At 37.7% G+C, this 12,931-nt stretch overlaps 1 protein-coding gene across 2 annotated transcripts in view; it reads left to right on the forward strand.

Annotated features, from left to right (window-relative positions):
- Window positions 1-4,571: 4,571 nt before the first annotated feature.
- LOC114648241 (N-fatty-acyl-amino acid synthase/hydrolase PM20D1.2-like) overlaps window positions 4,572-12,931 on the forward strand; it is a 78,197-nt gene continuing 69,837 nt past the window's right edge. Inside the window, exon 1 of one of the 2 annotated variants that reach the window (XM_051924613.1) lies at window positions 4,572-4,643. Coding sequence is in view for 1 of the 2 variants with exons in the window: in XM_051924612.1 (XP_051780572.1) it covers window positions 8,439-8,652 (214 nt within the window). In the remaining variant the exon portion in view is untranslated. Of the gene's footprint in view, window positions 4,644-8,295; window positions 8,653-12,931 lie in introns of those variants that run through there. The other variant, XM_051924612.1, reaches the window with a different exon arrangement.

Genomic DNA, 12,931 nt, shown 5'->3' on the forward strand with positions numbered 1-12,931 from the left:
CTTGGGGGAATTATCAATAGATGGGCTTGTGATGACCGTGCTTTTATTACAATAAACATTTCTGCCCACCAGTAAAGTGGTGACCAGGCCACTACGCCCAATTTTTTTTTTTTTAATATCAAGAACACAATAGACTATATTAAGGACTACTTCTTGCTTGTCTATGTACTTTGGGTTCTTGTCTTCTTATTCTTTCTTGTTCTTAATCACCTTGAGCAGGTGGCCCTTGAAATTTGTCCATGGCACTCGGGCGAGTGCGACACACATCGCCTACAGGGGACATCCTAGCAGACTCAGAAAAGTGATGATCATCCAGTTCCATAAGATGTGATATAATAATCCCGCCCGGTGTGTCGCAGCACCTGACGCGGTCGCGCTATAAGCAGCTGTCGTCGATGGGTGATGCAAGGAACATTATAAATGCAGGGAACAATATTACTTGGCCACTAACCTGGTCATGATCCTGCCTGATTGTTGTGTCTGTGTATAGGAGAGTGGTAGATCCCGCTGCAATAAATAACCATGCTGTTCCTGTTTCAAGCTTAATGAAGCTGGTTTTGCTAAAGTACTGAGACTCAGCCTCGTGTTTTGGGGTGCAAGACAGTGACTCATGCATCACATGGTACCAGAAATGGGGTCCTTGCACTGATGGATCACCAAGAAGTATAGCAAACCCTGGAGCAAGATGAGGCTGCAGTGGCTGCCCCTGCCCTGGCGTGGCCACGAGATATGCTGCCGAAGATGGGTCCCTCAGAACCGTGGACTGGTGTGGACAAAGCAGGCGGGGGAAATGTGAGGAACACTGTTTATCCATTGCCGAGGCAACAACGGGCTCACAGAGTTGCAGCGGCTCGCTGCCGAAGCAAATCCCAGCCAATCACGGTCTGTGGCTGTCGTCGATGAGTGATGCAAGGAACATTATAAATGAAGGAACAATATTACTTGGCCATGACCATGCCTGACTGCTGTGCCCGTGTATAGGAGAGTGGTAGATCCCGCTACAATAACCGTGCTGTTCCTGTTTTAAGCTGAATAAAACTGGTTTTGCTAAAGTACTGAGGCTCAGTCTTGTGTTTCAGGGTGTAAGACAGGGACTCACGTGTCACAATATTTTATTTGAAAATGAGAAATTTCGCAACAGACTGTCACTCTCTATGAGACAGCCTGTTGCAGGGCTCCCAAAACTATGCACAGAAAGTGCAGAAGCGGCATTAAGTATTTTTTGCATTGCATTACTATCTTTGGTGGCCATTTTTGGTCGAAAAAACATTCATTATACTGAGATTTACATTTCATTAAAATGAGATTCATTTAACATTATCTTCAATGAACATTTGTCCAGGCCCATGAAAGGTATTTGTAATTCTGAAAATTCTGTTGTTTCGGTATTTGCTATAACGGGATTTAACCTGTGTATAATATATATTGTGGCAGATGACCAGGGACCTTGCCCCACCGGGACGCCTGCAGAAGGGAAGGACCGGGAAAAGGGCATTATCTCCCCTGGGTGAAAGAGGGCAGCCCCCATGATTTCCATCAAGGACCATGAATACAGAGCTGGGAAGCAACCTTGAGGAGGTCCGTGGCCAACCCCTGGGGGTGCCTGGATGGTTCCCGAGCCCTGGAGGACAGTACTTCTGCCACACCAGGAAGTGCTGCTGAAAGACCATCTCAGAGCACCTGGAGCACATCTGGGGTGTTATAAAAGAGGCTGCCTCACTCCATTCGGTGAGCCAGAGTCGGGAGAGGAAGATGGAGCTTGCGAGAGAGGAGTGGAGGCAGCCGAATAGAGAGAAAAGGACTGAGTAGTTGTGAGTGAGTTGGTGGAACCGAATTGTAAATAGTAGTTGAAAATAAACGGGGTGTGTTGTGGACATCTGGTATCGTGTCTGTCTGTGGCCGGGCTATCTTTTACAATATATATATAAATTATATATATTTATTTATTTATTTTGATAGACAAAATTACTGGAGGCTCAATTGAAGAAATGGCACATTTAGGAATTAGTGAATGAGGTGAGAAGACTTGAGCCAGGGAAGCCAGACAAGACGAGTTCACCTTTTGGCAGTACCAGTGGAGCAAATGAGACTGGCAGACAACCCTTAGATGATTCTGGCCGCAACTTGGCAGCTCAACCTTCTTAGGACTCACATTAGAACTCAAAAGATCACAATTTTTTCATTATTTTTTATTTCTAGTGTAAACTGAAGAAGTTCGGGATGTTTCCCTTTATGCTACAAAGCCATCTTTGTTTTCTATGGGGAAAGCAGTTTTGGGGTGTTCAGTGTCTTCTGTTGTAATAGCATTCCCCCACAATTGCCAGTGACATCATCGGATTAACAGTTTAAAGGTTGGCCCAAACATGCAAAGTATCTGAGTTTTTACAGACAGTATTTAAGGCTCAAATCTTTTGAAACCTTTTGTTTCTTTGAACTACCTAGTTTTTTTGATTTCTTGTTCTTGTTTGTGACTACTGATTTTTGATTTCCAATTCCAGTTTGTTAGAAAGATAGGATTGCACCTTGAATTTCCTTTTGAATACATGTATCTCCTAGTTGCCTACATTAAAATAATTTTTGTTTCACCCTGTGAGTCAATATACTAACATAGGGAGTTATACAATGAAAATAGAAAAATGAATAATTTTCAACTCACCTTCTCTTTTACTTCTTTCTGTCAATCGTCCCCAACTGGAATGCTCCAGAGTAGCCCTTGTGACACCCTACTCGCAGCAACAAACTGATGGAGAATAATCACAAGAAGAACAGCTCATTCATGTACAGTACTGTTCATTTAAAATGTATACAGAGAACCCAAGTCACCACAGCAAATGTATGCCCCATTGAAAGCATTTTTACTGGGCTTTTTAAAACAGAAGAAGAAAATAACAAAATCTAATTACAAAGCATTACCTTTCAATTGAAGTAAATCCATGATGTAAATGGATGATGTTGCAAGAACATTCCTGTCTTGTATTTTTGGCTGAAGGACAAGTACATACCAAACTTACAAACAGACAAACAGGTGACATAAAAACTTAAAAATGAAAATGAATATATTGTTCCTAGTACTACTTTTCCTCTTGACATAGCTGCAAGGCATTTAAAAGATTAAACTAATAGTAAATAATACATAAAATAATACATTACTCCACAAGTTCTTCACCTTTTCCCTTACAGATCTAATTGTGCTGCCAGCTGTAAACTTGCAAAGAGGCAGGGCAAACTGTGACAATATGATTTATGAAAAACTGAAGGATTTTGCCAAATGAAGGATACTTTTCTATGGAAGAACAAGAAGAAAATAGTATGAAGTTGTCTGTGGTAAAATAAATGGACAGAACATACATCTTAGATTATCAGTGTAGTGTAAGAAAATTTTAAATCTCTTTTAAAACACAGAAACAAGAAATGAAGAAATCTAGTTTAAGCTCTAAAATTTTATTAATTTGAACTGAAAGCTGGTAAAATATTACAAACCAGCAACCTCAGGAAACCACCTGAATTAAAGTTTAACTGTTTTTTAGTTACAGCTTATGTAAGAGGGTTGTTCCAAAATAAATAGGCAAAGGCGACTAGTAGATGTGTGTCCTGCTTATGATATGGATATCTTGTTATATGTACAGTGTGCTAACATTATTCAAAACTGAATATGCTTATTATAATTCAAGGTTATTGGGAGTTACGGCCTCTTTCAGTGTCATCAGACACAGCGGAGAGAGCAACCATGGGCATATTTACACAATCACCCACAACCACACAATTTAGAGTCACCAGTCAAACTAACCAGCATGTCTATGGAATATGGAAGATAGTCAGAATACCCATAAGAAAATCCATGCAAAGTGGAAACTGGGGAGAACATAGTATTTCCTGTTAGCATGGCCAGTCCATCCTCAGACAGTATATATGGGCTTCGTCTCACTCAGTACACATAGATCACCCTTCAAAGAATGAAATTCCTCCTCTGGCAGCAGCTGAATGTAAACTGCCTAAGCTTCTTCCAGGCACTTTTAAAGGCCTCCTTGGGTCACTAGGTCAGAAGGAGTGGTGTTATAAGCTAGTGTTCTATGGACCTTATGTGACATGTCTTACTGCAGGATGTTGCAGATGTGGCCCAAATGCTCTGAAAACATACTGTGAGGCCTCTGCAGCTCCACATTCCAACTCCTGTTCCTCCCCTCTGCACCTGGCACAGACACTACAAGGAAACAGAGTAAATGGTTACTACATATACTGCACATATATGTGTATTTTATACGGTATAAGATCATCTTATTTCTCAAAAACAACATAAAAACTGTGGTGATGTAAATAGTCAACTCCGTGTTTATTAAGTTATTTAACAGTAAACTTACACTTGCAAGCATTTTAAATCAATGCATTAGGTGGGGATTTATAAATTAGCCTTTCTTAAAAGACTGACTGTCCAAAAAGGGGGCCAAATTTCTCCAGCCTTGGCCAATGTGTTTGCAATATCTGCTTTTGCTTACCCATTCTACAATATAAATATTGACTGTTATGTAACAGTAGTAATTAGTTTAATGATTTACAAGAATGTGCCCTTTCATCTGTCATGACTGGCAAAAATCTGACTTTTTAAGCCCATTAGGTCTACAGTTGCTGCAGACACCAAAATTCTAGTAAGTTTTTTTTTTATATTATTATTATGCTAAGCCTGTTTGTTGCACTGTTTCTAGTCTTGCTGACACTGACAAAGCTGTAATTCCTCTACGGATTATTCTAACCCAAATCAATAAGCAAAGCTCCCAATACCACAGCATGAAGTATTTCTTCCAGACCCATTACTGCTGACTCCAATACATGTACTATCTTATAATTTAGAACTGAAATAGGATTTAGTTCTTCATCTGTTGCTGCATCACAGAATTGCAGTGAGCACATATCTGACCCCTTGCTGTACTATAGATGAGTATACAAGACACTAATTCATCCAACCTGTGAGTGAGTGGTACTGTAAGCAGAAAAAATGGGAAAATCTGGTCAACCTATAAACTTAAGGGAATAAAATCAAGTCTTTGCCATATACACAGTGCCAGTTACAGGACCTCACTGATTCTTTTATACCTTTACAATAAATCTGATAAAATTTATTACCCCTAGATTTGCAGTCATTGAAACACTAAGTCCTAAGAGAAAACGTAATTTTCAAAAAAATGCATTTCCTTCACTACACTTCATCTGATTTCTTTATCTCGTGGTGATCTTTAAAAGGGAAGCTTCATCCATACTTTCACCAGTATGTTGCCTATGCATGTGATGTGACATGCAGACAGAGACTGCAACCTAAGCATAAAGATAAATAAGTAGCACTGATTTACCAGTCCTACAGACTTTTGTTGTCTAAGCATTCAATTTAAGCAGCCTTTCTGTCAATCTCTCTAGAACCCCTAGCTCTTTATCTAAAAGCATATACATCCCTCTGTTGTGTCTGTCTTTAAAACTATAATTATAAGTAACTTTGGTACACAGAAAAACACCTTGTAATAAATAGTTTTAGGTTAACTCATCTCCTGCAATTTATTAAACAGGTTTCTGGTACAATTTATAGAAATTCATAAGGCACAGTGATGGATTTTCTGCCTATATCACAGTTAACATGATGCACAGAGGGTTTTTTCTGTGTTTAGGGTGTGTTTATTTACTTGGATTGCGTGGAATTGCACTTTGTGGTGTTGTGAGATTTAGTTTTAGTTTGAGCACTTAATTTATTGATCATTTTCATTACTTATTATAATTGCTTACACTATTTAATTGGGTGTGTATGTTCTGGTATTGCAGCAATTGCATTACTTAATGGGGTGGGGATCGACAAGAGGAGGTGAAGTCAATGCAAGAAAGAGAATGTCTCTGAGGTAGGGTGATAGGTGGAAAGTTGCCTGAGCATGACAAGAAAGAAAGAGAAAGAAAGAAAGATGTTTAAGCTTTCCTTATTTTTTTTGTTCAAGAAGCAGAGTCTACTCTGCCCTTTCTTATATATTTCCTCTGTGTTACAAGATCATTGATGTGGACCCAAAGTACTTGTAGCAATGCACTACTACTAATAACTTCAAGAATTACCAGTAGTGAATTTAACTCTTATGCCAGTCATAATTTTATTACAGTTAAATGTTATCTTCATCAAATAGAGGATAATGGATATTTAATTAAACTCTTCATATGTTAATTAAATTATAATTATACACTTTTCATGTTAACCAATTGCCCTTAGCTACTCAGTTTAACTAGTTTAGGTTGTACAATATGGATTAAACTGTCTATATAATGTGAAAGAATAATTTTAGGTTAACATAGCATTCATCTTAAAGAAATAGCATAAAGGACTAATAAATGTCAAAGACGTGTTCAAGCATATCAGGAAACAAGATAAAGGTCAAGTAAACAACAGAGACAAAATGTACTGAAAGATGCTAAGAGATCAGATGGTCAGAAGGTACAGCATGTGAAGAAATAGTGACAGTACATTGAAAATGGCCAGTGACAGCAAGATCTAGTATTCTAGTTCTAGAGAAAGTGAAGCATATTCGTGATGATTCCGCACAATCAGTAGCCTCTGACCCCACTTCTGAATGGGCGTGGTGTGATAATAGTGCTGGAAAACTTTCAACACTGCTTTTCACTTATCCCCAGAATGCAAGACAAAGTATCAACTACAGATAACCCTTTACATAATTTCAATCTGTTTATAATCACGTTAGACATAATTGTGAATGAGCCCCACATTTGTGCAAAGATAATCATCCAGAAATACACTGAAACCAACTTACAGGTGGACATGTGGTCTGATGACAGAGGTAGTGAGCTGCTGTTGCTGAAATGAGCTGGTCAACAAATCTTATATCTGATATATAAATCACAAAAGAAAAAAATTATACCTTACTTCTCAAGTATTTGCATTTCATAACCTCACTTTGCACAATAGTGAAAAATCCTTTTTGAAAGTAAAACTGTTCTTTGAAGTGCTACTGTAATAGACAGATTATCTGCACTTTGCATACCTGTGAAAAAACATTAGTGGGAAATCACTTATGGTATGGAAAGGTTATTTGACAATGAAGAGCTAAGTACCTCCTACAACCATACAAGTACTGAGCTGGCAGTATGTCCACTGAACAATCAGTAATGTTTATTGGTACCTTGACAAAAGCGATGTGTTTGTAAAGTGGTCAACAAGCTTGATAATGTTTGTGTGTTTTAATTACTTTTATTTTTGTTGTTATATTTTCCTTAGTTTTACATTACCAGCTAACTAAAAATTCCTGATGTTGTGAAAATAATTGGTGCTAGAATATTTTTAAATATTTCCCCTCCATAAATATTGAATGAGACTATCATTATGAATGAGACTATCCGTTTTTAAGATCTGACATGGCATACTGTGCTCTGATGGCAATCATATACAATTTGAAGCTTGGGCATTGCCTGTGCTGTCCGTCTCTCTACATATATTATCACTCATAATCCCAGATGCTGTACCTTTTTTTATTTATAGCTGTCCATACAACTGTTGCACACTCTCCCACTACTTGCTGTTCTTGTGTAGTGATTATTCAAGTTTGGGCGACTCCAGAACTTTTACATTACATGTTCATTTTCCGTACTTTGCTCAAAACAGCTGGGTATTGTCCAAACAGTGGTTCAAAATCAGGCCAAAAATCCGCCCGTGTTCTACATTAATAACGCAGTAACACTTGAATAAAAGTGTTGTTCTTTATCACTGATGACTCTCGCTGTAGAGGTTACAAGAAGCATGGAAGAAATTATTACGTACCGTCAGCCAATCCCTATTGTAAAAGATGTATGCATTTCTCAAAATTCTTTATCCACGCTATAGAATTCCAGAAAACAAGCTCTTGATGGGCAGTACATAAGAAAACTTTTTTAAAGGATTGGATTTTTTTAAAGGATTTTTTAAAGTACGTGTACACTGATACCTCGCCATTACGTTGTATTGGATTGAAAGCAAATTCAGCTGAATCGCCAGTTTACCATTCACATTCACGTGATTTTGATCCATAGCTATCCCCAAATACTACTAGGCAAAGACTGTTTTCTTCCGGGAGGTTCCGAGTGAAGCGAAAAGATGAGAGCTAAATGCAATTGGTCAGTTAACATAATATCCCCGCCTATAAAGACAGTTACGAGAGATGATTGGCTGTCACAAGACCGGATATTTGGATCTTAATTAAGCGATTAGTTACCATGGGCGTTTCATATTTTTGTATTTTTCAAACGGAAGTTAATGCTGACTTATTTGTAAGCTTAAACCGTGTCTTCTGATTTAGTGCCCGCCTCATTTTTTTTATTTCAGATCGTAATCCCTGCCCTCTTGTTTAACGGTTAGACAAGAAGTAGAGGTGTTGAGCTATGCGCATTTTGCTTTGTCAGTTTGTTGTAATAGGGTTCTGCACGATAAGATGGTTAGCAGGTGCATTGTGTGCGCCCGGGTTGTAAAACTTGCAGGTTGGGGGCTATTACTGGGCACCGTGCTGGCACTTGTTGTCGCTGCAGTGCGTACCTTCACCTTTGCAGTCGGAGAGGACTTGCGACTGTCGGCGTGGGAAAAGAGGGACGTGCTGCCGGGCACCTTCAGTCCGCAGGAAAAAGCTGAGTTTCTGCGAAGTTTCAAGGGTAAATAAGTGGGTAGATCGAGGCTGTGTGTGGGTGTTAGAAAATGTAACCGGTGCTTCCGTCACTATGGTTTTTCTTCACCACTAAAGGTTTTTCATTAAACTGTCCTTCACCTCGATCCTTCCTTTCTTTAAATACTGTACCAAAGTTAAAAATATATATATATTTTTTACTATATTTTTGTTTTTCCATAATTTGCTTCAGTCGATCAAACACAGCATTTAAACAACCATAAACGTCTACGGTTAAACTCTAAAAACATGTGCGTTTTTGTAAAACTAGTTTTTCCTGAGATTTAAAAAAATATATAAGCACTAACATAATGCAAGTATTCATATGCATACGGCACACTTAGACGGGTTAACCGCCTGACTTTTTTTTAGAATAGAATATTGAGGTAGATGCGGACAGGTTCATGAAATTAAGTTGAAACGCCTTTGGTAAATGTACATGTACAATACACAATAAAGGCAGTCATGTGTTTCATTTTCGATATTCTGTTTTTTATCGCTTTAAGTCTATGGAATTCGTTACTTGTGTAAAAACGCAGAGCAGACTTTCAGGTGATTTTTTTTGTGTTGGTTTGGCAGTTTTATAAGTTCTCTCGTAAGACATTCATCTTTTTGTAGACGCTCATCCATTCAGAGTCACCAGGAGCCCATGAATAAACGTCTATGCATAGTTAGTAAAAACCTGCAGAATTTGCTGTTTGTAATCGGGTGGCAAAACAACATGCTTCTCATAATACAAATATCTTTCATTTCATGTTCAAGGAGGGAGTTAGTTTTTATTTGCATTTAATTTTGTAAGTGCAGGGTGTTGCCTTAAGGCAGATTGTAAGTAGAGATGTATTGAGAAGGATTGCAACATGTTCAAATGTATGCAGCCAAATATTACAATTTTAAAAAATTTTTTTTTTTACTTTTTTTATTAATTTTATTGTAATCTTTCCATATAAATAGATCAATTAATACAAAAAAGAATTCAAGACAAATCAAACCCCACCCTTGAGAAGGAGAGCATGGCCAAAGGAGAATTGCTTAGGGCTTTTTAATAGGGAAGAAATAAACAAAAAAAAAATTTATATATATATAAAATGTAAATAAATAAATGGAGAAGGAAAAGAAATGCGGAAATACTTATTTCTTCTTATTCTAAAATATTATTGATTAGATCCTGCCAGGTTTTGAAAAAATTCTGTACAGATCCTCTAACTGAGAATTTGATTTTTTCAAATTTCAAATAATATAAAACATTGGTTTCCCACTGACTTATCAGAGGAGAGTTAGGATTCTTCCAATTTAACAAAATAAGTTCTGTGTGCCAAAAGTGTAGTGAATGCAATCACAGTTTGCTTGTCCTTCTCCACTTCAAGTCCATCTGGAAGAACACCGAACACAGCTGTTAATGGGTTAGGAGGAATTCTGATGCCAAGGCTGTCTGAAAGGCACTTAAAAATTTTGGTCCAGAATGATGTTAATTTGGTGCATGCCCAAAACATGTGAGGCAGGAGCTTGGTTGCAGCGTTCGCAGGTTGGATCTTGCCCTGGAAACATTTTGGACAGTTTTAAGCGAGACAGATGAGCTTGATGTATAATTTTTAGTTGAATAATTTTTTGCTTTGCGCATATGGAGCTCGAGTGAATTCTCTGCAATGCTACCTTCCACTCCTTTTCTGATATATTAATTAAGAGATCTTTTTCCCATTGTCCTCTTGGATCTTTGAAAGGAAGGGACTCTAATAAAATTTTATATAATGCGGAAATGGTGTCTAATTCCTCGAAATTGAGCAGTATTTTTTCCAGCATGGTGGAGGGTACGAGATGAGGAAAATCGGGCAGTTTCTGTTTAACCAAGTTTCTAATTTGAAGATAGTGAAAGAAATGTGTAGCTGGGAGGTTGAATTTGGAACGTAATTGTTCAAAGGATACAAAGATATTGTCTATATAAAGATCTCTGAGCAATTTAATCCCAAATCTTTTCCAGGTATTAAAAACTGGATGTTTGCGAGGGTTGAAAGAGGTGGTTCTCCTGCAGGGGTGCCACAGATAAAAGATTTTTCATCTTAAAATGCTTTCTAAGTTTGTTCCATATTCTAAGTGAGTAAAGCACAATTGGGTTATTAGTATATTTGCTATAACTTGCATTTATTGGAGCGCAGAGCAGGGAGTATAAAGAAGTACTACAGGATTTTACTTCTATTGCGGACCAAGCCTGTCTATGTTCATTTATTTGTGTCCAGGTTTTTATGGCTTGTATGTTTGCTGCCCAGTAATAAAACTGAAAATTAGGTAGAGCCATGCCACCTTCTGCCTGAGGTCTCTGTAGGGTCGCTCTTCGGATACGCGAGTGTTTTGAGTTCCAAATAAATGAGGTTATGGTTGAATCTAATTGCTTAAAAAATGATTTATTGATATATATTGGAATGTTTTGAAATAGAAAAAAGTTTAGGAAGGATATTCATCTTAACAGCGTTAATTCTTCCAGCTAGAGTGAGAAGAAGGGTTGACCATCTCTGCAAGTCTTGCTTAATTTTTTCCATACAGACGGCAAAATTTTGTTGATAAAGAGCTTTATGTTTACTTGTGATATTTACCTCTAGGTATTTAAACTGATCTGCTATAGTAAAAGGTAGGGTGTCCAATCTAATATTATATGCTTGTGAATTCACTGGAAAGAGTATACTTTTATTCAAATTGATTCTGAGACTAGATATCTTTTGAAATTCTGTAAGTGCTGTTAAAACTGCAGGCACAGTGTTTTCTGGGTCTGATATATATATAAAACCATATCATCTGCATATAGAGAAATTTTCTGTTCCAGTCCTTCTCTGATAATCCCCTTTATCTGATAAGAATTTTGACAGTGGACCGCCAGTGGTTCAGTGGCAATTGCAAACAGCAGTGGTGACAAGGGGCATCCTTGTCTGGTGCCACGTTCTAGCTTAAAGTAGTCTGAACAAATGTTGTTAATACAAACTGAAGCTTCTGGATTGGTATACAGTAGTTTGATCCATACACAAATATTCAGGCTAAACCCAAATTTCTCCAATGCAGTGAAAAGGTAGTTCCATTCAATCATATCAAATGCTTTTTCTTCATCTAGTGATAATAATATCTCTGGGGTATTTGACTTTGCTGGTGAATATATTACATTAAACAGGCGTCGGAGATTGAAAGATAAGTGTCGGCCTCTAATAAATCCAGTTTGATCCTGTAATATTACCAAAGGCAGCATTTTCTCCATTCTTCTAGCTATAATTTTTGAGAGTATCTTAACATCATTATTCAGGAGTGAAATTGGTGTGTATGATGCACATTGTAACAAGTCCTTATTTTGTTTAGGAAAGACGGTGATTAATGCTTGACAAAAAGTTTGAGGTAGAATTTGATTGTCTCTTGCTTCTGTAAATGTTGCCAATAAGAGGGGAGCTAGCCGAGTGGAGAATTTCTTATAAAACTCTACAGGGTAGCCATCGGGGCCTGCTGATTTCCCGCTTTGAAGTGACTTTATAGCATCTAGTAATTCTGATAGGGTCAGAGGTTTATCCAGTTCCTCAGCACTTAAAGTATCTATTTGTGGTGTCTGTAATGTATCCAGAAATGCATTAGATTGTGTGTTTTCTTCTTTGAACTCAGTAGAATATAAGATTTTACAGTAATCTCTAAATGTGTGCATTATATTTTTATGGTCAATGATTTCTTCTCCATTCGTGTTGGTGATTACTGGGATTGCATTGCGAACTTCTTGCTTGTGGATTTGTTGAGCTAAAAGCTTATTAGCTTTCTCTCCGTGTTCATAGTAATGATGTCTTGACTTATAAATAAGTTGCTCAGTTTCTTTAGTTGTCAAGATGTTGAGTTCTGTATGCAGAGCCTACCTTTTCCTATGAAGAGCCTCACTTGAATGCCTGGCTTGTTCTTCATCTATTCTAGTAATTTCGCTTCTTAGCTCTGACGCTTTCTTGGTTTCTAATTTATTTCTGTGGGAAAGATATGAAATTATTCTGTCCTCTTAAAAAGGCATTTAGAGTTTCCCAGAGTGTTCCTGCAGAAACCTCTGAGGGTGTGTTTGTCTCTATGAAGAAGCTGATTTGTTTGGATATAAATTCTGTGTAGTTCTCGTCTGCTAATAGAAGAGGGTTCAGATGCCGTCTGCGAGGTGAGTGTGAGGGGCTTAATGATTTTAGCTCCAAGACTAGAGGGGCATGGTCGGAGATAACAATTGTGTTGTATTTGCATGATTTAATCGTAGGCAAGAAATTATTGTCTATAAAAAA

Source organism: Erpetoichthys calabaricus, chromosome 3 (assembly GCF_900747795.2).
Source record: "Erpetoichthys calabaricus chromosome 3, fErpCal1.3, whole genome shotgun sequence".
In the NCBI taxonomy this organism is placed as follows: Eukaryota; Metazoa; Chordata; class Cladistia; order Polypteriformes; family Polypteridae; genus Erpetoichthys; species Erpetoichthys calabaricus.